Source organism: Microcaecilia unicolor, chromosome 3 (assembly GCF_901765095.1).
Source record: "Microcaecilia unicolor chromosome 3, aMicUni1.1, whole genome shotgun sequence".
Classification (NCBI taxonomy): domain Eukaryota; kingdom Metazoa; phylum Chordata; class Amphibia; order Gymnophiona; family Siphonopidae; genus Microcaecilia; species Microcaecilia unicolor.
The window spans coordinates 373,658,044-373,684,036 of NC_044033.1; the positions used below are offsets into that span (position 1 = coordinate 373,658,044).

At 43.0% G+C, this 25,993-nt stretch overlaps 1 protein-coding gene across 1 annotated transcript in view; it reads left to right on the forward strand.

The window, feature by feature from the left end:
• Nucleotides 1-20,926, forward strand: part of NRBP1 (nuclear receptor binding protein 1) — a 220,912-nt gene extending 199,986 nt beyond the window's left edge. The window contains 3 exon segments of the mRNA XM_030198591.1: nucleotides 460-523; nucleotides 637-692; nucleotides 18,520-20,926. Coding sequence (XP_030054451.1) covers nucleotides 460-523; nucleotides 637-692; nucleotides 18,520-18,618 — 219 coding nt within the window. The 3' untranslated portion in view covers nucleotides 18,619-20,926.
• Nucleotides 20,927-25,993: the final 5,067 nt, after the last annotated feature.

Sequence of the window (25,993 nt, forward strand, 5' to 3'; positions counted from 1 at the left end):
ATCAGTAATCTGTTCATGCCACAGTGCTTTGGGTGTTTAGCTGTTTTGGATTGAATAAGAACTTCATTTGGTATTTGAAGCAACTGTTATCAGTGTTACCTTTTTTAGGACTTTTTTGTAAATGACCATTGATTAAATCTTTTAACTGCTAAGTGAGTTGCTAAAGGGTATTTACTGAGGTCTTTCTCCCAAATTTTTGATATACTACTTGTGATGGGTTTATCACATTTTCAGTTTTACTCTAGACACAACTGTTTGGATAATAATTAATAAAAAATGTACTAAAACATAATGTGGACCCCCTGGGCCTTCATAAATGACTTCCCACTTTGTGCCCATGGAAAATCTGACAAGTACCTTTTGTAGGCAGAATATTTTGGAATTCCTTTGGTTAAGTGGTAGAGAGGTGGTTAGAGACTTGATCCACTCCTTCACCTTTACACCATTTTCCCTTTTTAGTTAACACTGTTGCTGAAACTAGAAGATAAGTTGAATCGACATCTGAGCTGTGATTTGTTACCCAGTAAGTAGCAACTTCCATTGTGGTCTTTCCACACCATGAATGGGAGAATGTCAGTTCTCATTGTGTTTCTTCCTTCAATACCTAAGAGGTGTTACTTCATGTTTTTCTTTCAGATGAGAATATTCAGGAGCTAGCAGCAGAACTGGTCCAGCTGGGCTTTATAAGTGAGGTAAGTGAGTTTTTGAGACTATCTATACTGCCATCTCTTTCTCCTGCACCCTTTGGAAATCGTAGTAAATGGCAGGTAAAGATCAATTGACTTATCCAATCTTCCCAATTATTTTGGGCTACATCAGAAAGGATGTATTGCAGCTGCAAGTTTGGGATTGACTGCTTACAGAATATCTTACCTTATCAAAATCAGTTTTACCTGTGTTTAGTTCTCTACAAGTTGGAGTACATGAGATACAAATTCCTATAAACCTTGCTGAAAATAAGTTGTATATTTGTTTTACTATCCATTTTGGATGGATTTTTGATGGACTTGAAAGGATGGGGATATAGAAGTGATGGGTATTAATACAAGAGTACACTTCTAGAAAAACTTATCCTCCCATTTATATATGTGGAAACTGAGAAAGTAGTAGTCTCTGAGGACAAGCAAGACAGCGTATTTTCACATGTGGGTGATGTCATCTGATGGAGCCCAATACTGACGCCCTCCCCAGGTTCTAAGTCTCTAGAAGTTTTTAGAAATGGGACCATGCATGCACATGCCTGTATGCGCTGTGCAGGACCAAGGCAGACTCCCCCCCCCCCCCCCCCCCAAGCTATGAAGACGCTTTTATTTTTTTCGCTTTTTCTCACACAGCCCTCATAGTTGGTGACCTTCCTTGCGATTTTCTTAATTTTGCAAGTGCTGCAGGACCTTCTCTTCTTTCTTGTAGTCATCTTAGGGTTTTTTTGGCCTTGCAAGTTTTCTTTATTTTCCATGGCATTTTTAGCTCCCTTAGGCCTTTGTATTTCGATCAAGCAGACAATTTTCCTTTTTCCTTAACATTCACTGTGGTTATTTTTCCAATCATGTCACAAAAACTTCCCAATGGGTTTAAGAAGTGCTCCAGATGTGGTGAGGTCATATCCTGCACTGACCTGCACAATTGGTGTTTGCCATGTCTGGGCCTGATAATAAAGCTACTCTATCCAAACTCCTTTCACAGATGAAAAGGAAGTCCATAAAGAGTTGGTGAACAGCATCTTTTTTGGTGCTTCTAAGTCTGGGATGTCGACTTTGGTATTGGAGGCATCTGGGCCTGTGTCATGGAGTAATGCACCTGACACTGGGGATGCATTGGCATCGAGGAGGTCTCCGCTTACCTCGGTGTCGAGTATCGGTAGCACCCACCGAGACTAAGTATCTTTGGACTTGGCCCTGAGGACTCGTAAGGATTCCACATTGTCCTTGGTGCCAGGGAACTCTGATACCAGTCTGCAAGATTGCTTGTGTATGACTGAGTATTGTTAATAATGGGTTGTCTATATATGAGTAGCAAACCCTTTTGAGGATGGGTGGGGCTATTAAGTCCTAGACATTCAGCCACCTCCCCTATCAAATGCTCTCTAGGAGGGGCAAGTAATTGCAGTTTGATACAACAATTGAATTCTGTTACAATATAACATTTTATCCTTTAAATCCAAATATTCCCAATAAATAGTGCAGTTTCTGCAGTGTAACTGCAAATTGAACCAGCTGTAAGATTAAAGCTACTTTCTTACCTAGGACTGGCAATGGAAAATAAACCTTGCAGAACTTGTCCACAGTTCAGTAGCCCAAGTTAGAATCCTATGGCAAGAGTTAGCAGTGTGATGGACAGAAAACAGTTTGAAAGGCCTATCCTCTCTACTGTTGGAGCTAGGCAGAAAGGAGGAGAGCTGTTTTTTTCATGGGGGGGGGGGGGGGGGGAGAAATCTAGGTTAGAAGACAGAACAGTACACCCAGTATACATTCAGTGAGCATAAATTAACTAAGCAATAAAATTCTAGAGAATAGATATACCAGGTAGCTAAACCAACAGCCAGATAGTTCAGAAATTAAGAATAAAAAATCAGAAAGCACTTAGCAGTATTGTGGTTCAGGTCCAGCACATGGATGGAAAATTATTGGAAGGAATACCTTTCCTGCTTGAGTATTGAAAAGGATTCGTGAGTATTCCAGAGACTGTGAGGGGTTCAAATGACTCATGGCAAGATTGACGTGAGAGGATCCACCATTCTCAAATAACCTGGAAGCTCTCCTGAAAAGGATGCTCTGATGAACTAGGTAGGGATGTACTCTGATCCCTTTGTGATGAAATGCTTCCACTATTACCATGACTTTCAAAGAGGTATTGGGAACTGTTGCAAGGCCAATAGTCATCACCTGAAATTGGTAATGGTGGCCTAGAATTACAAAGTACAGAGTGTTAATGATGTGGCCATATCAGAATATGAAGGTAAGCTTCCTCAACAACACTCCAGACCAGTCAAGATGCTTGGGTTATGCATGCCCACTAGCAGAGGGAGACCGAACACCTGACTTGAACACTTTATATCTATCCTGTGCAGAACCCCAACCAGCCAGTATTTCTCAGTCTCCAGCAGAGGGCAGACGTGCAGTTTGTGCAGCCTGACTGGTCTGGTAGGCCCTTGGGGGTACTTTGGTGCTCTGTGTCTAGTTTTGGGTCTTTCCTTTTTCTATTCTTGTGAGTCGGGAAAAAAAATTAAGGTAGCCCTGTGCCGGGGGCGTGGGTCCGGTGGGGCCCGTTTTCCCCTTGGGGTGTTAAACCTGGATGGCCAGGTCACTCCCTCTTCTCTGCTCTCTAGAAGGGGCCATGTTTGGGTAGGAGCCTTGAGTACCTGGTTCAGCCTTCAGCAACGGGGCTCAAAAAAAGTGAAAAAAAAAAAAAAAGCCCCGGGCTGTCTGCCGTTGTTTTTTTTCTTCTGTCCAAGAGAGAGAAAGCAGGGTGCACTCTGACTGTGCTAGAGGAAGGTGATTTTTCTTTGGTTGGTGCCGGGTCGGTCTTACCTCCCTTGTTACTGCAGTGATGTATGTATCTAAGCTTCTCCGTTGCCACTCTTGCGCTGGGGAGTTGAGGCGTGGGGGTCTTGTGCCGGCTCTGTAGAGGGCCGAAGTCAGTTTCGGCGGCACTGCCCGAATTAACCATGGAGCTTGCTGCGGCAGGAATGGCTGGGACGGAGGCAGTCATGCAGGCGGGTTTGGCGGTGGTGGTCCCGTTTTCCGCGGGAACCACTGCCATTTTGGAGTCTTCGCCATAATTGCTGCAGGAAGATGTTGCCTCGTCCTACCTTAGTTGGTGAGTGCTCAGGAGGGGGGGGGGTTCCCTCCTGAGTTTGTTTGAACCCTATGTCAGGGCTGACCCGAGCTGATTCTCCTGGTGGGGGGGGGGGGGGGCTGCCCCGGTGGTGGCAAAACGACCTCGCCTGGACTGGGCTGAGAATCTGGTTCTCTTCTGGGTTCAGAGGAGGCTCTTAGTAATCTAGAGGAGGAAGAGGATCCCCTGGATTTGGCTCAGGAGAAGGAATTTTTTCCACCTGGGGAGGATCCCTCTGTGGTCAGGATCCCTCTGTGGTCAGGATTTTTCACAAGGATGAGCTGGTGGAGTTACAGGTTTCCTCTACTCTTAAGTTTGAACTTGCAGAGACTCCTGCAGGATCAAACTTAAGAGTAGATCCTTTAGTCAAGCGTATTCGGCGTCCTCCATGGTCGTTTCCTATGAACAAGGATCTTAGGGAGATGGTATTACAGGAGTGGACTTCTCCAGATGCCCCTTGTAAGGTGACTCGTGCTATAGGTAGGCTTTACCCACTCCCTCAGGAAGATAGGGATTCCCTAAAGCCTCCCACTGTGGATGGCAATTGTAGTAGATAGGGGTGCAGTGCTCCGTTACCCCAGGATAGGAAGTTAAAATATTTCCTTAAGCGTAATTTTGATTTATCGGCTTTACCGCTTCAAGCATCTGTGTGTGGGGGCTTAGTGGACTTCTGGATGATTTAGTTTTGGACAGGTCTGTTTTGGTGCAGGAATTGGCCAAGTTAGAGATGGGCGCTTCATGCTTGGCTGATGCCCTTTATGACTCGCTGTGAGCATCAACAAAGAATATGTCCCTGGTAGTTGCTGCCCGATGGGCGCTTTGGCTATGGGGTTGGGCTGCAGATGCGGTCTCGAAGTCCAAGTTGTGTTCGCTTCCTTTTAAAGGTTCTGTGCTCTTTAGAGAGGAGTTGGATAAGCTGGTACGCAGTCTTGGGAAAGTTAAGGTTCCTGGCATCCGTGTGGCCGTTTTCATGAGGCTCGGCATTATAGGCCAGGTAGGTCTGGAGGTGCTCCCAGAGGCTGCTTCTTTCAGTGGACGCGATCCTTTCGGGGTGGGCATCGTGGAGGGCGCAAATCTGCCTCAGGGGTTTCTGGATCAGCGTTCACCTCGCAATGAAGGTACGGGGGGGAGGTCCAACCTCTAGTGCTGGTGGAAGCTCGATTGAGACAGTTTTACCAGAGGTTGACCCAGATCACATCGGACCAGTGGGTTCTCAAGGTAGTACAAGACCGGGTATGTGCTGGAGTTAGACAGCCCGCTTTCAGATTTATTTCTCAAATCTCCGTGCCGCTCAAGGTGGGGGCGGTAGGTGATACTCTTCAACTGATCCGTCTTGGTGCAGTAGTATCAGTGCGCCCCAAGGAGAACAGGAGATGGGCTGTTCCATTTATTTCATGGTGCCCAAGAAGGAGGGCTCCTTTCGACCTATTTTGGACCTCGAGAGTCTATGGGGCTATGAAGGTTCCCTCTTTTCGTATGGAGACGTGATCGGTTATTGGCGCAGTTTGGCAAGGGGAGTTCCTCACTTCCTTGGATTTGACAGATGCTTATTTGCACATTCCCATTCAACTGGCTCATCAGTTTTCTTTGCTTTGCTGTCGTAGGGAGACACTTTCAATTCTGTGCTCTGCCATTCGGTCTCGTGATGGCACCGCAGCTCTTTTCCAAGATTATGGCGGTTGTGGCTGCCACTCTTCAGAAGCAGGGCATCTTGGTTCACCCCTGTCTCGACAGTTGACTGATTTGGGCGAAGTTTTGGTTGGAAAGTGAGACGGCAACCACACAGGTAGTACAGTTTCTGGAGTTTTTGGGCTGGGTGGTGAACTCGGCCAAGAGTTATCAGTCTGTTGCAGTCTGTAGAGTGTCTGGGGGTTCATTTCAACATGCTGCAGGGTTGTGTGTTTCTGCCTCCCACTCGGATCGCCAAACTTCAAGAGCAGATTCAGCAGTTCCTGTCGGAGAAGGCTGCTGATACCTGTTCATATCTTCAGGTACTAGACCTGATGGCGGCAATGCTAGAAGTGGTACCGTGGGCCAGGGCACACATGAGGCCCATTACAGTTTGCTCTTCTGGCTCGCTGGTCTCCGCAGAGGCAAGATATGGAGGAGCAGTTACCTCTGTTGAGGGCTTCCCGCCACAGTCTACAGTGTTGGCGTCACACGCCACATTTAGAGAAGGGCATGCCTCTGGAGCCTCCGGAAAGGATAGTATTTTCCCTGGATGCCAATCTGGTGGGCTGGGGGCTTATTGTCTCAGGTAGCTCAGGGCCGTTGGTCGATGGTCCACCAATCAGTTGGAGACACAAACAATTCATTTAACTCTGGAGACCTGGTTGCTTCTCGTCGGCAGAGCCGTAAGGGTTCTCTCCAACGTCATGGCCGTGACCTATGTCAATTGACAAGGGGGCACAAAGAGCCAGGTGGTGGAAGAGGAGGCGGCATTGTTTGCTGGGCAGAAGTTCATCTTCAGAATAGCTCTGTAGGACACTTGACTGGCGTGGACAGTGTAAGAGCAGACTTTCTGAATAGGCATAATCTAGATCCCAGGGAGTGGTCTCTTCATTGCTCAGTCTTCGACTGCATTGTGCTGAAGTGGGGTCGCCTCTAGATCTCATGGCGACAGCCGAAAACTCTCAGGTTCCTCGTTTCTTCAGCCTGTGGAGGGATCCTCTTTCTGGAGAGATAGATGCGTTGGTTCTTCCATGGCCTCCACAGGTGCAGGTGTTTTACGTGTTTCCTCCATGGCCCTTGATGGGTCAGGTGGTTCAGCGAATTGAGCTACACTCGAGTCTGGTAATTCTGGTTGCTCCCAGTTGGCTGTGTCATCCTTGGTACGGAGACTTGGTACGTGTGGCTGTGCAGGATCCATTGCTGTTGGAAGAGGTGAATTAGTTGCATCAAGCTCCTATCGTGATGCCTGACCCATCTCCGTTCTCGCTTACAGCTTGGCTCTTGAGAGGGACAGGTTGAGGAAGAAAGGTTTATCTCCCAAATTGATTTTGACTATGCTGCAGTCTCACAGGTGGTCAACCTCTTTGGCCTGTTTTCACATGTGGTGCATCTTTGAAAGTTGGTGTCAAGAGCAGTCTTATCAGCCTTTGCAGTGTTCAATTCCAGATGTTATGGAGTTTTTGCAGGATGGTTTGGACAGGGGTCTCGCTCTGTCCTCTCTGAAGGTGCAAGTCGCGGCCTTGGCCTGTTTTTGGGGGAAGGTTCAGGGGATATCCTTAGCTTCTTCTCCAGATGTAGTCCGTTTTTTGCGTGGAGTGAATCTTCTTCGCCCACCCACCCCCAACGCGGCGTCTGTTTGAGTCCTCCATGGGATTTGAATCTCATTTTTGGAGGTCCTGGTGGGTGCTCCTTTCGAACCTCTAGAGGTGAGCATCTGTAAAGATCTTACCTTGAAGACTGTGTGTTTGGTAGCCATTGCTTCGGCGTGCAGGATTTCGGAGTTTCAGGCTTTGTCCTGTAGGGCTCCTTTATTGTCCTTTTCCAAGGAGAAGGTCTCGCTGAAGCCAGTTCCTTCCTTTTTGCCCAAGGTGGTTTCTTTCTTCCACTTGAACCAGGCAATTTCCTTGCTGGTCCTGGGGGATAAAGCAGGGGATTCAACTCTGTCTTCTGGTGAAGTTGGATGTGAAATGCATGTTGTCATTATCTGAGGAGAACACAAGAGTTTAGTGCTTCAGATTAAATTGTTTGTTTTGTATGGTGGACCTAAGAAGGAGGTGGTCATCTCCAAGGTGATGGTAGATTGTAAGCTCTTTGAGCAGGGACTGTCTTCTATGTTTGTGCAGCGCTGCGTACGCCTTGTAGCGCTATAGAAATGCTAAATAGTAGTAGTAGTAGTAGAATGGTAGCCCGGTGACTGAAGGAGGAAATTGCTTCAGCTTATCTGCTCAAAAAGGTCGTGATGTGCCGTTATTAATAATAATAAAACTTTACAGCCACTATATCTATAAAAATCTAAGCGGGGAACAAACCACATACACAGTACAGTAAAAAATAAAAATTATCTTTCCTCAAGGCTATACAGTAATTTGCAGTTACTCTTAAAGCATACTGCAAAGTAAATTCAAAAGCTATTAATAGCAAAATATCATACATCAAAGGAACCAAAACCTGAAAAAGAAATGAGTATTTAAAGCTTTTTTAAAAACTGAACAATGTTCTGTATTGAATGAAGTTCAATGGGCAATGCATTCCATAATTTTGGACCTTTGATGTAAATAAGAGGATCTACATTCTTCCAAATAGACCTGATGAAATGAAGGCACTTCAAATAGCTGTTTCTGAGATGGTGCTTAAGGCGCATTCCACTTGGGGGGTGGCTTTCTCCTTGGCGAAGAGTAGTTTGATTCCTCCACAGGACATGTGCAAAGTGGCGGTATGGTCTTCTTTGCATTCCTTTGTGAAGCATTATAGAATAGATGTGCAAGCGAAAGAGGATGCTGCTTTTGGGGCAGCAGTTTTGACTTCTGGTTTTCAGGGATCCCGCCCTTAGATTGTTACTGCTTTGGTACTTTCCAAGCGACTTAACCAGTCTGGAGGGTTGCTGAGGAAGGTGAAATTAGGCCTTAATTTCCTCTAGACCCTCCAGATTAGTCAAGAGCCCACCCTGTTTTTCATTAAACTGGTTGTTCCTTGTGTTTGAGCCTGAGGTTTGCTGTGGTTGTTTCCTATTACATGTATGTACATTACCGGTCTCAAAGATACCAGGCTTAGTTTCTGGTGGTAGACTGGTGCAGGTCACGGCGCTAGTTGTGCTAGATCTGCGGAAGCATGAGTAATTTGGTGAGGGGCTCCAGGTACAGGGTTCCTTGGTGTTATTTCTTTCTCTGCTTGGTTGTCAATATACTGGCTGGTTGGGGTTCTGCACAGGATAGATAGTGTTCAAAGTCAGGTGTTCTCAGTCTCCCTCTGCTGGTAGACGTGCATAACCCAAGCGTCTTGACTGGTCTGGAGAGTAGAGGAAAGAAAATTAGCCGCTAAGGCCTATCCTAATTTCACCTTTGTTTAGGTCTAGAGAGGTAAACTCACCTGGCTGCACAGAGGCAATTACTGAGCATAGAGTTTACATTCTAAAGTGGGAAATTTTAGAGCCCAATTTACATGCTTGGTCTAAAATAGAACAGAAGGTACCACCCTCCCTTCTTTGGCACTATGAAATACATGGAATATCTTCAGCACCCCCAATTGCAGTGGGAGACGGAACTAGAGTGCCTATCTGTAAACGAGTGCAGAGTGCAAAGTTGACTACCTCCATCTTGTGCAATGCCTTGCAAAGGAGTTTTACGTTTCAACAATTTTTATTGATGATTCAACAAAGGAAGCATCCAACAAGTTCCGTATACAGTGAATTGAAAACAAACAAAACAATCTACCCGACCCCATGCCCATCCCTCCCCCTGATTAAGCTTCAACAATTCGTATTGATGTTCAGCAGTTTGAATCACATCCTACCAGTTCCAGCCAAGTGAAGTTTAATAGTGAGTAGGCCAATTAAACCTTGACCATAAGGGCGAACATCAATTAAAAGGAGCCTCTATACCACATCTAACCCTCCCCCCTCACCCACTTCTCATCCCACCCAAACGATTGGACCAATAATATACAAGACCTCAAACCTCCTGTGAGAGCCTATTTGGAAAAAATAAAAAAAGTCTCTACTCCCCTCCCATGCCGCTCCATGTGATATCCTCCTAAACTCTATCAGTGTATATTGAAGGGATCCTACCCCTTCCCACCAATCGGCTTCCAATCAGTTCACTGAACCTGAAAATGCATCAAGTTAAGAATAAAGCTGTTGGCCTGATGTGCTAAATTATGGATATAACTCTCCCAAGTTAAATAAAACTGGCGTAATTTAAATTTGAAATGAGTCCTGTAGCTCCAATAGGAGCAATGCATGAAATCTATTGCACCATTGCCAATAGGAAGGAGCCTCTGGCTTAGTCCAATTTACTAAAATACATTTTTAGCCTTGCAAAGGAATTTTAAGAAAATCTGCAAGGGGGGAGGAAAATTCTATCTTGTAACTTGTCCCAGATAATTTCCAGATCCCATTGCTCTGAAGTTGTCTTGACCCATTCTTTCAAAAACAGAGACATCGGCCTGTTAAGGTGTAGGAAGAATGGACCAGAACCTCATCATTGTGAAGAGCGAGTGGCAATGGAGATAAGGGAAGGCTGATTAGACCTTCTCTTGTCACCCCAAAAGGATGATTATGTTGAAACCTAAACATCTGGAAAGTGGTAGATCTGCCTGATCTGTACCATTTCACATCTCTGAACTTGGGAGCGAGACAATCCCCTTTTAGGTTTGTCTTCTGGTAACACTGATTTTTTGAGTCACCCAAGTCCTTTAGTTTTCTCAGGGTCCTCACCAAATAACAATTTGCCCTCAAAAGACAGACTTCTAAGGCTAGAGGTAGAAGCTGCATCAGCAGCCCAATATCTGAGCCAGAACAGGCGTCTGGCAGAAATTACATAAGACTATCCATACTGAGTCAGACCAATGGTCCATCTAGCCTAGTATCCTGTTTCCAACAGGTCACAAATACCTGGCAGAAACTCAAATCCTGGCAACATTCCATGCTACCAATCCCAGGGAAAGCAGTTGCTTCCCCATGTCTGTCTTAATAGCAGACTATAGACTTTTCCTCCAGGAACTTGCCCAAACCTTTTTTTTTTTTTAAACCCAGATATTCTAACCACTGTTACTACACCCTCCAGCAAAGAGTTTCAGAGCTTAACTATTCTTTGAGTGAAAAATATTTCCTCCTATTTGTTATAAAAGTATTTCCACGTATCTTCTTGAGTGTCCCCTAGTCTTTGTACTTTTGGAATGAGTAAAAAATCGATTTGCTTCTACTCGTTCTACACCACGCAGGATTTTGTAGACATCAGTCATATCTCCCCTCATCCGTCTCTTGTCCAAGTTGAAGAGCCCTAACCTCTTTAGCCTTTCCTCATACAAAAGGAGTTCTATCCCCTTTTATCATTTTGGTCGCTCTTCCTTGAACCTTTTCTAATTATTCTATATCTTTTTTTTGAGATAGGCAACCAGAACTGAATCAGGTACTCAACGTGAGGTCACACCATGGCGTGATAGAGGCATTATAGTATTTTTTGTTTTATTCACCATCCCTTTCCTAATAATTCCTTGCATCCTGTTTGCTTTTTTGGCTGCTGCCACCACACATTGAGCATAAAATTTCAGTGTATTATCTAGGACATCCAGGTCTTTTTCTTGGTTGCTGACCCCCCCCCCCACTCCCCCCCCCCCCCCCCCCCCAAGGTGGACCCTAGCATCAGGTTCAGATTATTCTTTCCAGTGTGCATCACCTTGCATTTGTCCATATAAATTTCATCTGCCATTTGGATGCCCAGTCTTCCAATTTCCTATGGTCTTTTTGCTTTCAGATTTCTATTGTTGATCTGTGCACTCCTTTCACCCCTGTCCTCACAGGAGAGATGTTGGAGTTCATCTTAATTTTTCTGCCTGGGGCCCATTCAGTCCTAGCTATGCCACTAGCTAGGGCACATCAATGACATAGCTCATCAGAGTGTGGCTCCTAGAACTCTGAGGTTGTTTATGTCCTCAAAGCATACCCAATGTGAGGACCACTCATCCTTTTAGGTATCGGGGGGGGGGGGGGGGGGGGGTCACAGCCTTCAGAGACCCAAGAGCTGGCTTCTAGTATTTCCCAGTACACTTAGGAGATGATATACTGTTTTTCTGTGGTTACAGTCAGTGGTTTACATATTATATACAGGTACTTATTTTTGTACCTGGGGCAATGAAGGGTTAAGTGACTTCCCAGAGTCACAAGGAGCTGCAGTGAAAATTGAACTCAGTTCCCCTGGTTCTCAGACCACTACACTAACAGGCTACTCTTTCAGTGCTTTGACAAACCTCAAAGGGCCTCTGTGTAGCTGGGTTCAATTCCCACTGCAGCTCCTTGTTACCTTGGCAAGTCACTTAACCCTCCATTGCCCTAGATAAAAAAACAGATTGTGAGCCCAGTTGGGACAGATAAAATACCTGCATAGAATTTGTAAACAGCTTCGGCTGTACCACAGAAAGGCAGTATATCAACTCCATGACCCTTACTGTTAATTACTGCTGCTGGCCATTGAGACGAGTTTACCCGGGAGGAGGGGGTGTGGGTGGGGAGGGAGAGATGCGGGATTCAGGAGCGGTTTGGTGGGGAAAGGGAGAGAAATGCTGACTGGGCCCAGGTGGGGAGGAGAGAAGGATTGCAGACAGAGATCTTCAGAGTACAAATCCTAGGCTCCAGGTTTGATTTTTAGACTGGAGTTTGTCAAGCCCTGTTGTATTATATTGCAATCTGATTGTTAGAAACTGAGTGGAAGACCATAAAGGATTGTAGTAAATAAGAGTTCACTCTGCGGAAGGGATGTTACCAGTTGTGTACCACAAGGATTGGGCTTAGTCTTGGTTCTGCACTTTTAACTCTTCTTTTTGTGAGCAGTATTGCAGAATGTCTGTAAGGTTTACCTCTTTGCAGATGATACCAAAAATCTGTAATAGGTTAGACACTCCTGATGGCGTGGATAGCATGAGGAAGAATCCAGCAAAGCCTGAAAAATGGTCTTAAAATTTGTCAGCTAAGATTTAATGTTAAAAAAAAAAATGCAGGGCTGTTCATTTGAGTTGCAGAAACTTGAAGGGGCAGTACAGGGGTGAAGTAATTGTGTGTGAAAGTGAGGCACACTCAATGTTGAGCTCAACTTTGAAACCTATCTTTCATCAGTGATTACCATATATACTTGTTTAAGTCGAGAAATTTTGACTTTAAAATCCCATCAATAAACCAGAGTCATCTTGCAGGTCATTCTCATTAGTGCCATTGCACCCTTGCTATTAACGTCATTGAAATATGGTAGACACTGGTTGTGCTGACGTTACTTTAGAGAATAGAGCCAGTGCTATATATGTCCCAGGTCAGGAAGAACTCTTAATTCAGGTTGAGCTTATACAGTGTTCAAATTAGAGAGTAGATTTGGAGGAGATGTGAAAGCGAGACTGGGGAGCACTAAAAAGTAATAGTAGTGATGGTTTAAAATCTGTAAATATTCTGGTTGGTTGACAGTTTGTGCTGAGCATGTACACTGAGGGGAGGGCATGTCTGCAGGAAAATGTGCATGATGATCAATTATCAGGTGACCTGGAAACAGCTAAAAGCCATTTGATTGGCTGATGTCTCAGGCAGTAGCTTCAAAGAAGAATTGCTGAGATTGTGAAAAGTTGGTGAGTGAAATACTGATTGCCCCCTTTTTTTTGGTAAAAGAAAAAGAGTGTGTGCGCTGAGAAATACTGATTCCTTAATTTAAAAAAAAAAACATTCTCCTGGGATGGGAAGGGTGAGTGATTTGATTTTAGGTCTATTTACCCACCCCAAATTATGTACCAGCCACCCACAATTTGGAGTGATAAAAGACCAAGGCCACGTATGAGAAGCAATTTTTATTACTTAACCAAAGTACAAATACAATCAGTGGTTTCTCATGGAAGGACAGCACTGCTACACGCATGTTATCTGTGACACTCTTCAAAGTTATGCTTTGACATTAGGTCCTTATATACATATTTTTAGTAATAGTTCAGATACAGTTCATAGCACAGAAAAGCTGATTAGCACTTCTTGGAAAACGTTGTCACCCTCCATCAGCAATTATCTTGTTCTCTTTTTCAGCCACCTGTTTCCCTTATGTTGCTAAATCACATTGTCCAGTTTCTATACCTTTGTCCCTTCCTCATTCTTACTTGCCCACAAGGGTGTCTCAACAGATCATGAGTCCTCCGTCAGCCAACCCCTTTGGGATATATAGTGCTTAACCTGTAGGTAGAGAAAGGCCTCCGATTCAGGAATAGCATATTTTTCTCGTACTTCCTCAAAAGATCTCAAGTCACCTACATCTAAAAAGTCTCTGAAGCATGTAAGACCTTGGGTTGCCCATCTTTTAAATACAGGATGCCCAAATCCTACAGTGAACCCGTGCTCTGATCTAACATGTGCATATGAAGAAGGTTGTCCTAACTTACCAAATCTAGTCCGAAGAGAGCACCACAATCCCAGAAGATGCCGCACAAATGGGTTGTCTGTGAGTTGACTATAGGCCCTGGAGGATAAGGAAGCCCACAAAGCCAGAACATATTCCCTTACATATCCCTGGTCCATGCTTGCTACAACCATGAATGTCTCCTGGCTCCAGGCCGAAATCAGCTTTAATTGAGCCGCCCAATAGTACCAAAGTAAATTTGGAACTCCCTGGTCTCCCACTTCTATCGATCTCCATAGCGCCGTTCTATGTAGTCTTGTTCTCCCCCCCCCCCCCCCCAATATAAACCCCACTATAGCTCGCTGTAAGCGCTCCAGCTCAGACTTGGGAATTGAGACCGGCAAGGTTTGAAATAAAAATAGTAATCTTGGTAGAATGTTCATTCCTATTGCCGCCACCAGGACAACCATTTACCCTGCTAATCCGCAAGATCTTTACGGAGTTGCTTGAATAGGGGAACGTAATTATATAATTGGGAGATATCACGAGTTAGCTGTTTTATGACGGAGACCGCTTACCAATTTAGTAGCTGCCCTCTGAACCGATTTCATCCTGTTATATCTTTCTGTAGGTGTGGTCTCCAGAATCGCACGCAGTACTCTAAATGAGGCCTCACCAGAGACTTATACAAGGGCACTGTCACCTCCTTTTTCCTGCTGGCCATCCCTCTCCTTATGCACACAAGCATCCTTCTGGCTTTGACCATCACCTTTTCTACTTGTTTGACCACTTTAAGGTTGTCAAACACAATCGCCCCCAAGTCTCCTTCTTCTTACGTATATAGAAGCACTTCACCCCTATATTGTACTGTTCCCTTGGATTCTTGTAACCCAAGTGCATGATCCTGCATTTCTTAGTATTAAATCTTAGTTGCCAATTTTTGGACCATTCTTCAAGCTTTACCACATCCTTCCTCATGCCGGCCACACCCTCCAGGGTGTCCACCCTATTAGAGTTTGGTATTATCCGCAAAGAGACAGACCTTACCAGACAGTCTTTCTGCAGTATCGCTCACAATGATGTTAGAGAGCTGACTTGAGGACCAATCCCTGTGGCACACCACTGATAACATTCCTTTCCTCAGAGGGATAGACTCAAGAGTAGTCTAAGGAAATACTTTATAAAATGGGGGGGGGGGGGTGTGGATGTTTCTAACAATCGGGGAGGACCAGTGTCATACCGTGTTGAGAGACTATCAGGTTTAGACTTGGTCTGTTTCTTATAGTTTGACTCTGAGCCACTTACTGGCAGGGAAGGACAACTGGCAGACAAGATGAATTATATGCTGCAATTACACAAGTCAAGTTGGCTCAAAGAATATTTCAAGAGTGAGGCACTTCTTGATCGTTTTCTGCTGCTCAGAACAGGAAGGTACCTCTATTCTACTCCAGGATTGGGACTTGTGGAAAACTAGCCTCCGATACTTTCCTCTCAGATTGTGGAGAGGGTTTTCTGTATGTATATCTTCCAATACCCCTCATAGTGAGTACTCACCCAAAACTCACAGGACTGGGGAATCGTGATTCTCTTCTCCTCACTGGCTGAGGCAAACATGGGCCCCTTCTCTTTTCTTTCTATAAGTTGTCCCATAAAGCTGGGGAATTTAACACTGAATGCACAAGCTCATGGAACCCTGTTGCATCCCAGCATCAAGTCCCTTTCCCTCACAGTGTAAATGTTGGAAGAGTAAATGTAGTTTCATTGAGCTTGCCTGATAGTGTTTTGCAGGTGTTGGTGGCTTCTAGGAAGGATTCTGCTAGGACAAGGGCTATCAACCCTGTTTCCAGGACACAGAGGGGTTTTTAGAATATCCACAATGAATATGCATGGAAGACTTGCATACAACAGATGTGGTGCATGTAAATTTCTCATGCATATTCATTTTGTGTATCCTCAAAATTTGGCTGGTTAGGTACGTCTTGCCCCATCCTTGGCCACCTTTAAATCTAGACTGAAAGCCCACCTCTTTAACATTGCTTTTGACTCGTAACCACTCGCCTCCACCTACCCTCCTCTCCTCCTTCCTGTACACATTAATTGATTTGATTTGCTTACTTTATTTTTTGTCTATTAGATTGTAAGCTGTTTGAGCAGGGACTGTCTTTCTTCTATGTTTGTGCAGCGCTGCATACGCCTTGTAGCGCTATAGAAATGCTAAATAGTAGTAGTAGTAGTAGGTATATCCTGAGGATAGGTTAAGGACCACTGTAATAGATGATCTTAGTTTAAGTGGACGAGGGTTACCGTCTGGTGTGACAAGAGGCGTCTAGACCTCTGACTGTCCCGCACAAATTGCTTGATCATCTTCATTTGTCAGACTCTGATTTAAAAAAACATCTCTGTTAGGGTACAGCTTAGTGCGATTGGCATTTGTAACCATGTTGAAGGAGGAAATCCAGTACAGTACATCTCAGTACAGCCTTCAGTTTATGTAGGGCTGGCTTCTCTTGAAGCCTCTTGCAGTGTTTAATGTGGTATTAACCCAACTGATGAAAGTTTCTTGTGAGCTGCTCAAAATTTGTGAACTGAAGCACCTAACTTTGGAAGTTTTTGGTGGCAGTGACTTCAGCCTGCAAAGAGGAAGGTCCAGGCTTTAGTAATTTATCTACCTTACATCAAATTCTTCAACATGGTGGTGCTGTTCACTCATCCTAACTGCCTTCCTAAGATTTCTATCTTAACTAGATCATCTTCTGACATTTTATCCCGGTCTTCAAGCCCACATTAGACTGTGTCTTGTTTCTCTCAAGAGCAGACTAAAGCACTTAGTCCATCCAATTTTTTTGACCCAAATAGGATAGGAGCTGCTGTTGAACACTCCCTGTCTAATTGAGTAACAGACTGCATTTCTTCATTTCTCAACCAGGTTTGACTTCTTAGGGTTATATCACAGCTGATATTGTCAGAGCTATGGCAGCATATGTAGCCCACTTGATCAGCATCTGGTACAACAGTAAGTTTGGCCAGTCATGCCTCCAGAATATCTTTGGGGATTAGAATCCAACTCTATCCCTCCATTCCCTTATTTTTCTGTTCCGGGCTGCCACCTTAGATAAAAAAAAAAAAATACAAAAACTGCTAGTGGCTGTCCAAAAAAACGTTGGTATCTACCTGTTGCAGTGTGTGTTCCTTTCTATTGAAGGCAGCCTGTTAGGGATTCTCATGCGGCCAAAAAAAGCAAACAGGATGCTAGGAATTATTAGGAAAGCGATAGTGAATAAGATCAAAAATACTATAATGCCTCTGTATTGCTCCATGGTGTGACCACACCTTGAGTATTGCATTCAGTTCTGGTCGCTGTATCTCAAAAAAGATATAGCGGAATTAGAAAAGGTTCAAAGAAGAGCAACCAAAATGATAAAGGGGATGGAACTCCTCTCATATGAGGAAAGGCTAAAGAGGTTAGGGCTCTTTAGCTTGGAAAAGAGACGGATGAGAGAAGATATGACGGAGGTCTACAAAATCCTGAGTGGTGTAGAACGAGTAGAAGTAAATCAATTTTTTACTTGTTCCAAAAGTACAAAGGCTAGGGGACACTCGAAGTTACATGGAAACACTTTTAAAACAAATAGGAGGAAATATTTTTTTCACTCAACAGAGGATATGGTAACAGCAGTTAACGTTTCTGGGTTTAAAAAAGGTTTGGACAAGTTCCTGGCGGAAAAGTCTGTAGTTTGCTATTGAGACGGGGAAGCAACTGCTTGCCCCGTGATTGGTAGCATGAAATGTTGCTACTAATTGGGTTTCTGCCAGGTACTTGTGACCTGGCTTGGTCACTGTTTGAAAACAGGATACTGTGCTAGCTGACCCAGTATGGCTACTCTTATGTTCTTATGTATCCTGCTGTTCACAGGGAATACCTGCTCAGGTAAGTAACTTGTTACTGTCCTGCTTATAGTAGAAAGTTCTCATATGCCTGCCTGGCCACTTCCAAGGAGTTGTATTCTCTTCAAGCTGAATAAATAGACAGAGATGATTTGCATGATAGTGACAGGGGGGCAGTGGTGTGCAGGCATGGTGAAGTGACTCAAGCTGGTGAAAATCTTCTGCGTGGGCTCTGTGATGTCACCCCTGCTATGACTTGCGTCCTGCTGTCCACTGGGGAACACCTGCTTACAAGTAACTTACTTGATTTTCTGGTAGACCTTTGGGTACATGAAAGCAGTTTGCCTGTGCTTGTCACTAAAGAATAGAGAGAATGCTTTTTTCCAGAGATTAGCATATGTTTGGACATGTTGCCTAAAAGGAGGGTTCTCTTCCAGCCTAGAATACAAGGGATCTTGAATATAACTGGAAACTTGTGACCAATGAGTTAAGTATGGTTAATGTATATGCTTAACCTTGTATAGAATCTGTGCAGATTTTTGTTTAGAAGGTGATCTTGTTCTGAATTGATTTAAAAAAAAATACATTTTCGATTTGTGCATATACCTGGAAAATGTGAGAAGGCAACATATTTTGAACATGGACAATGTGTATGCAAAGTATATACAAGTAGAATTGGCTACATGTATTCAAAAACTGTTTAGTTACAAAGACACTGCCCACTTGATAAAACTGGTTCTTACTGCTGCTTTCTTTTTTGTTTTCCCCACCACAGGCTGACCAAAACAGATTAACATGTTTACTTGAAGACGCATTCAGCAAATTCTACTATGCACGGAATGGAAGCATGACTGTTGTCACTGTATCATCATAGCAAACTTTTTCCTCCTCTCCATTTTCTGCCTTTTCCACAGTCTGATGTCAGCAGAATCGCCTAGCTGCCCATGATCCTGTTGTAATGAATTTATCCTGTCTGTATAAGGCAGAACCAAAATCTTAGGAGACTACGCTTAGAAGCTCATTTGCATGTGGTGTAGTTCGGGCAAAAAAAAAAAGGAAATCAAAATACCCCATTCCTCACAATCTACTGTTGTATTTAAAGGAGTTTCTAAGAGTCAGTATTATTCTCCTCTGCCCCACCAGCATTTCTTTTCCTGCTGCTTCTGTGTCTAACCTGCCAGGTGTACGCTGTGAAGGGGACAGACTTTGTGGGTGGGGGGAATGCCCCCTCAGATCAAGAGGAGGATTCCAAGAGCCAGGCCCACCACAGAGTCCTGCATGTAGGAGTCACAGGCAGGCGATAAAGGAGCATCTCAACCTCACTTTATTTTTATTTTGCCAAGAATAACTTTGTGTATTTTCTCACTGTACACATTTGTGGGGGATATTTTTGCACACTTAAGTTTTTGTTTTTTTATTTTAATTTAGGGGAGTACAGAATGTAGGTTATTTAAACAAAGTGAAAATGCTTTGGGGGTTGGTCTTACAAAGATGATAGTGTGGTTTGTAAAGGCCACCTGTGTTCATTGCCTTCATTGCTGGGTTGTTTTATATAGTACATGGTGAATTTGTTCAACTGTGAAACTGGTTTCAGAAAATCTTTCAAAATGACCCATTTTTGTGAACACTTTGCCTTGAGGGCTTATTCAGTAGCATCTTGTAGAAGTGTACTTGGCTACTGCCTAGCTGGCTTTGCAGTGAACTAAACAGACTAATGGTTTTATGGTGGGACTATTTCCCCCAGAAATGTTTGAACCAGGCCCACTTTTAAAACTTGAGCAGTAGCGCATCACCAAGGCTTTAAAGATAACTTTATTGCTTGCACATTTCAGATGTATACAGCCTCTGTTGCAGTGTGTACCGTATGCTTAGGAGAAGAAATGAGACGTGCAAGTAGTTGGATTTGCTTTCAACTTCTGTGGCAGCAGCAATAGGTTTGGAGATGTGTGTACTAACTGTACCTTTAAAGAGCTCAGGATATGGGCCCTGGTTACATTTTAAGCCTTTTTAAAACTTATCACGGATTTGCCCCATGGTACCACTTCATTTTTCATTAACAGCCTGCACTTTTACTAGATTTGCACAGCAGTAAGTGGCTGTGTATCCGTGTGTACATGCATAAATATGCTAGTTTAAATTCACTTTGACATATACACAAATGCTCACACACAACACATACGTTCACTTGTTCAGACTTTGTATATGTGCATATCATGCCTGTAATCATCTGCATGGCCACAGTGCTGCCATTAGATTGTAGTCTGTGGGCAGACATAGTATGGCTTTCCTGTAAAGTGAATTTTGGAGGAAGGTCTCATGCCAGGTGTAACCTTTAAAAACCTGTTGGCAATGGGCACTTTTTTTTCTAGAGAATTTTGTGCCTTTTGATGTGTTAAATGTTCTCACCACCCCCACATGCATATTAATTTTACATTAGGATTATCTGAGGGACAGCTGAATCTAAGGAATTCAGTGGTATAAGCTTTTGCTGAAGGTAACATTTGGGCAAAGAATTGAGCCCGTGAAAACCTACTGGTTTATCTGAAAAGAACATAATCATATTGGTCCCCATATATTACTTTTCTAGTTAATAATGAACTACAAGCTTGAATGGGATCGTGTTTATGCATTAATCTGAACAGTGCTGGATAACATAGATTCAAATATCCACATGATCAGTTGTAGTGGGAGAGAGGTATGAGGAACTGACACCTCAAACCAAAAAAAAAAAAAAAAACAATCAGTGCATTTTGGAAGAATGTACAAAATGTTTAGACACCATGGATCTGTTACCCTTGAAAGAGCCATCTTAGAATCATTCAGGCTTGAAAATCTAGTATGGCTATCTTATTGTTAAATCGCCAAGCCGCTTAACAGGGACAAAACTAGTTTTCAAGATTTCTGGCATAGGATTATGCTTCTTGCCCAGTCCCAGTGGTCATCTAGTATTCCTTCAGCTAATAGTTTAAGATTGGGAAAGACACTTGCTTTGCAGAACCTACTTAGTAATAATCCAATTGCTAGTATTAGTTCTCTTGGGTGTTTTATCCTTAAATGGTTCTGCAGGGAGAAATAGTGGTGGGCACTACTGCAAGCTTTGAATGTTCCCACAAGATCAGAAGTTTTGGTGTATTGCATTCATACCCTATGTAGTATACACAGGTTCTTAATTGTAGATTTTTTTTTTTAATAAAACAGACTAATGTCATAGATGGTGTTTACATACATGATAGGTGGTAGGATTTGTCTTGCACTGCTGGCATGGAAGTGCACACATGAAAGACTGGGAAATCTTAAACCAGCATTGGGATTTGATTTCAGTTTACCAAAAATTTCTCATGTTGATATAAATCTGAGTTTTCCTTAAGAGAAGGCATTGGAGTGAATGAAATGTTCATGAGATATTCTGGGTTCTAGGTAGCATGGTTGATGCATAGTGGGTTGTAGGACAGGTTAGTCTCTGCTCAATTATACTGTAACAGTGCCAGCAGATGTCTCATGTACATGCCTCAAAGCTCACTTCAGGAAGTGCCTAATCATAAAGCCACATTAGCAGTGAGGTATCATCTGAAATGGTATGCAGAAGCATTGTAGAAATAGCATATTTTCATATGCTAGATAGAAGTCGCAGGATTGTGGTGATGCTAGTGCTTTATTAGAGCTGGAATTGGTTCCAGCAGTCTCTAACTTCTCCTAGTGAACAGGTGATCTTTGGTCAATGTTCGATATAATATTTGTAGTCAGACAGCTGGTAATAGCAGTGCCTGCTGCGTATTTTGAATACTTTAGTCACTTATTACATCTATTGGTTCTGGAATAGAATACATTTAAGGTACAATCCCCAAACTCATGTCATGTACCACAAGATGCTTTATAAACCTGAGATTATGTGAAGGGATTAAAGGCAAGGAGATGCCATAGAGTGAAGTTCAGAGCTTGTTGGAAATAGAAGCTGTGGTGTTGGAATAGTCAATTTTGCACAATATTGAGGCCTTGTCATTTTTTGGGACCTCTTCCCTTATGACCTGTGTTTTGTTTTTAATTTTTTTAAGACTTTGTATATAAATTGAGATTGTTGTATTTAAAGCACTTCTGGTGACCTTCATAGCATCTCTTTTATGGGACTTGACTCTGGTCTGTTTGAGAGGCCATAACCATGAATGTCAAGGCTGTAATTTGAGTTAGATCCTGTCAAACCCTGAGCTTACCACCAGGTGCATGCTTTTTTATCTTCAGTGCCCCCAGAATGACTGAGCTGAGCTTTGCTTCAACACTACCCTGTTCCAGAAAGTAGCTCTGGCTTATGAATGCTGGTTTACTGTGCTTGTAGGAGTGGTGCCAGATTTTACTGCACTAATCAGGCAGTCCTCTTTGGTTATATGCTGTCGGAACACAAAACAATGTGCGGTTTAGCTACCTTCCTGCACCTTTCATTAAATAGTTTTGCATCAGTTGCTTTAGAGTACTGTGAGTGAATTCAGAGCTTAGCTTGGTCACTCTGTTCCAAGATGTGAATGTTTTTAGCATTAAGCAATTTGGGTGTCAAAGGGTTGATAGCACTCCAAAGCAAACATTTAGACATTGGGTGACCATGTAGTCTTGAGGGGACCAATCAAGTTGTAACTTGTATATCATGATCTGTAAATGTGGGATTTGGGAGCTGCCTCAGGTTGCACAAATTCAGTTAGAATTGCATGTTGCTCTCTGCTTTATTATGGATCAACAAATCATTATAGAGAATTATTGGATGAGTCCAGATATTGGTGGTGTGGATCTATGCTCCCCATACTTAGAATCAAAGCCACCTTTGTATATAATCTGATGCATAAGTGGTTGGCTGAGTATAGGGGGAGATGTCCTGTGAATGTAGTGATGAATTCTAGTCCTGGTCATTCCTTGATATGCAGCATCAGAAATTGTACACCCAAGCTCAGAATTGCGTGCAGCATTGCATGTTAGTGTTAGCAGGAAAAAGTGCAACCAGCGCAGCTCCCATTGCCATCACATTTCTTTTCAGTAGCAAAAATGCAGTTGGCACCCAGTGGTGCTAGTGCCTGCAGGGTTTACTCTTGCACTGGGATTTTTCCTCCCTTCCCTCCTGCATCAGTTCCTGCTTGGCAATTCTGTAAAGGATCACTTAAGAACGGTTTATGTAAAACAAACCATTGAACTAGTCATGTTTGTATGTTGCTGCTGTATTAAAAATATACTTTTTGCTAAAATGGTTGGTGTCATTTTATTTGCACTGTGTGATGTATTGGAGATAATTTATTTAGAGTTTACTGAAGTATAATCAGAAGAAAAGCCATTAAAATATTGCTGATACCATGACACTAATGAACCTCACTCCTAAGTCCAGGGTATGTAGAGTATCGCAGTCTCTCAGATTTACTGCACACACTCACCAATGCATTTGCATTGTGCCAAAGAGCTTCCTTATGTGTATAAACCACAAGGCTGTGGCAGAAGTAGGCAGAAGATTATAGACATGTTTAATAAAGGCTTGATATACTACCTTTCTTAAAAGAAAACCAAAGCGGTGTACAATCAACAAATCAGAAAAGGAAAGGAACAAGTGTAATAGGAAAGAACAGCATAGAAAGAAGAGCAGAAAAATGTAGAGACGGTGATCTAGCAGATCAGATGACTGACTGACATGAGTGACCAACTCCTTTCATTAGCACATAAAATGGAAGTACTGGAGCAGAAAGCAATGGCACAGCCAGAGCTCCTAATAACAGCTGTGCAGCAACAGTTAAAGCAGATTCCACTACTGGAAAACAGCTGGAACATCTGTCACCAGCTGCCACAATATTTATATCCTAGGCTTACAGGAACAATTTGAAGGGTGCTTGTACAATTTAGTTTCTGAAACTGCCTTTGCCTAACTAACGGAAGGATTGGTGACCAAACAACTCACAAACTATTTAAACAAATTCTCAATACTCCACGACTCCCAATCAGGATTTTGGACTAACCACAGAACTGAAACAGTACTAGTTACTCTCATGACCAAATTCAAACAATAGGGACTGGAAAGAACATATTACTTCTACAATTTGACATGTCAAGCGCTTTCGACATGGTTGATCATGGAATACTACTACACATCCTTGAGTACTTCGGAATCGGAGGAAACCTTCTCAATTGGTTCAAGGGATTCCTAACCACACGATCATATCAAGTAACATCTAATTCGACCACTTCAGCGACATGGATACCAGAATGCGGAGTCCCACAGGGATCCCCCCTCTCGCCGACTCTATTCAATTTAATGATGATACCCTTGGCCAAACTATTATCAAACCAAAACCTCAACCCATACGTATACGCAGACGACGTAACGATCTACATCCCATTTAAACAAAATCTAAATGAAATTTGTAAAGACATCAATCAGTGTCTCCACATCATGCATTCATGGGCAGACGCATTTCGTCTGAAACTTAACGCAGAAAAAACCCAGTGCCTAATACCTCTCAACATAACAAGAACAAATTCACTGCCATTAACATACCAAATCTGAACCTTTCAATATCGGACACCCTAAAAATTCTTGGAGTTACAATCGATCGACACCTAACACTCGAGAACCACGCGAAAAACACAACCAAGAAGATGTTCCACTCCATGTGGAAATTAAAAAGGGTAAGACCTTTCTTCCCAAGGACTGTTTTCCATAACCTGGTACAATCAATGGTGCTCAGCCACCTAGACTACTGCAATGCAGTCTATGCTGGCTGTAAAGAGCAAATTATCAAGAAACTTCAGACAGCCCAGAACACTGCAGCTAGACTCATATTTGGTAAAACAAATATGAAAGTGCCAAACCCCTACGAGAAAAACTACACTGGCTCCCACTTAAAGAATGCATCACGTTCAAAATATGCTCCCTAGTTCACAAGATCATTCACGGAGATGCACCAGCCTACATGTCAGACCTGATAGACCTACTACTACTATTTAGCATTTCTATAGCGCTACAAGGCGTACGCAGCGCTGCACAAACATAGAAGAAAGACAGACCCTGGTCAAAGAGCTTACAATCTAATAGGCAAAAAATAAAGTAATCAAATCAATTAATGTGTACAGGAAGGAGGAGAGGAGGGTAGGTGGAGGCGAGTGGTTACGAGTCAAGTGGTTACCACCCAGGAATGCCAAAAACTCATCCCGGAAATTCCTCAACTTGCACTTCCCTAATTACAACGGTCTGAAATACAAACTAATGCACGCGTCAAACTTTACCTACTTGAGCACACAGTTATGGAACACATTGCCGAGGAACTTAAAAACGATCTACGAATTAACGAACTTCTGCAAACTACTGAAGACCCATCTATTTAACAAGGCATACCACAAAGATCAACCAATGTGATTATACACAACTCCTCCACATATAATCAGAAATGTCTTACAATATTTGCTTGCTATACTGCGATCATGTTCTTTTTTTCATTATCTTGTTACCGAAGATCCTACTGTAACACTAATTGTCTAATTCTAACTTGTTTCCACCATTATTGTTGATTGTAAGCCACATTGAGCCTGCAAAGAGGTGGGAAAATGTGGGATACAAATGCAATAAATAACCTATCTAAACTTTTTAGAAATAAGAGCATGTGCACAGGACATCTGATTACCTGAGGCCTGTTGTATTGGGGGTGCTGCACAGCTATCCTGCAGTCACATCTCGCTCTAAGCTCTCCCCCGGACCACATAAACGACTGTATTCAAGCCAAGTACTCTATTTTTTTTTTAAGTTTTGCGCGGAGTACATAATGTGTCTGCAGAATAGACAACTATAGTACCTTGAAGCTGAGGCTGTGTTTGGGAACATTGGTTGTTGCATGTTTTTGCATTTTTTCAAGTCTAATATGGAAAGGATACAAGAAGGTTTTTTAGCCGATGATGAACAGATCATATTGATCATAGTACAGGTCATTTGATGGACTGCAGCTCTCTAGACCCGTTGGTCAGGGGCTCCTTGAGGCTTTTTCTTTCTATCAATTTATAACATGCCTTGGTTTCACATACACTTGCTTGCTGTGGATCATTTATATTATTTGTATTTAAAAAAATGTTTTTGACTTCAGTGACTTCATGTCCACCTTGCCTGTTTTGTACATATAAATAAAACCAGAATATTTCCTCCTCCTCTAGCTTTCCCTCCCCTCCCAGCCCCCTGCCCCAGAATATTTCCTCTTTCCAGGTTTCCTTTCCCTCAGCCCCAAATATTTTCTCTTTTTCCA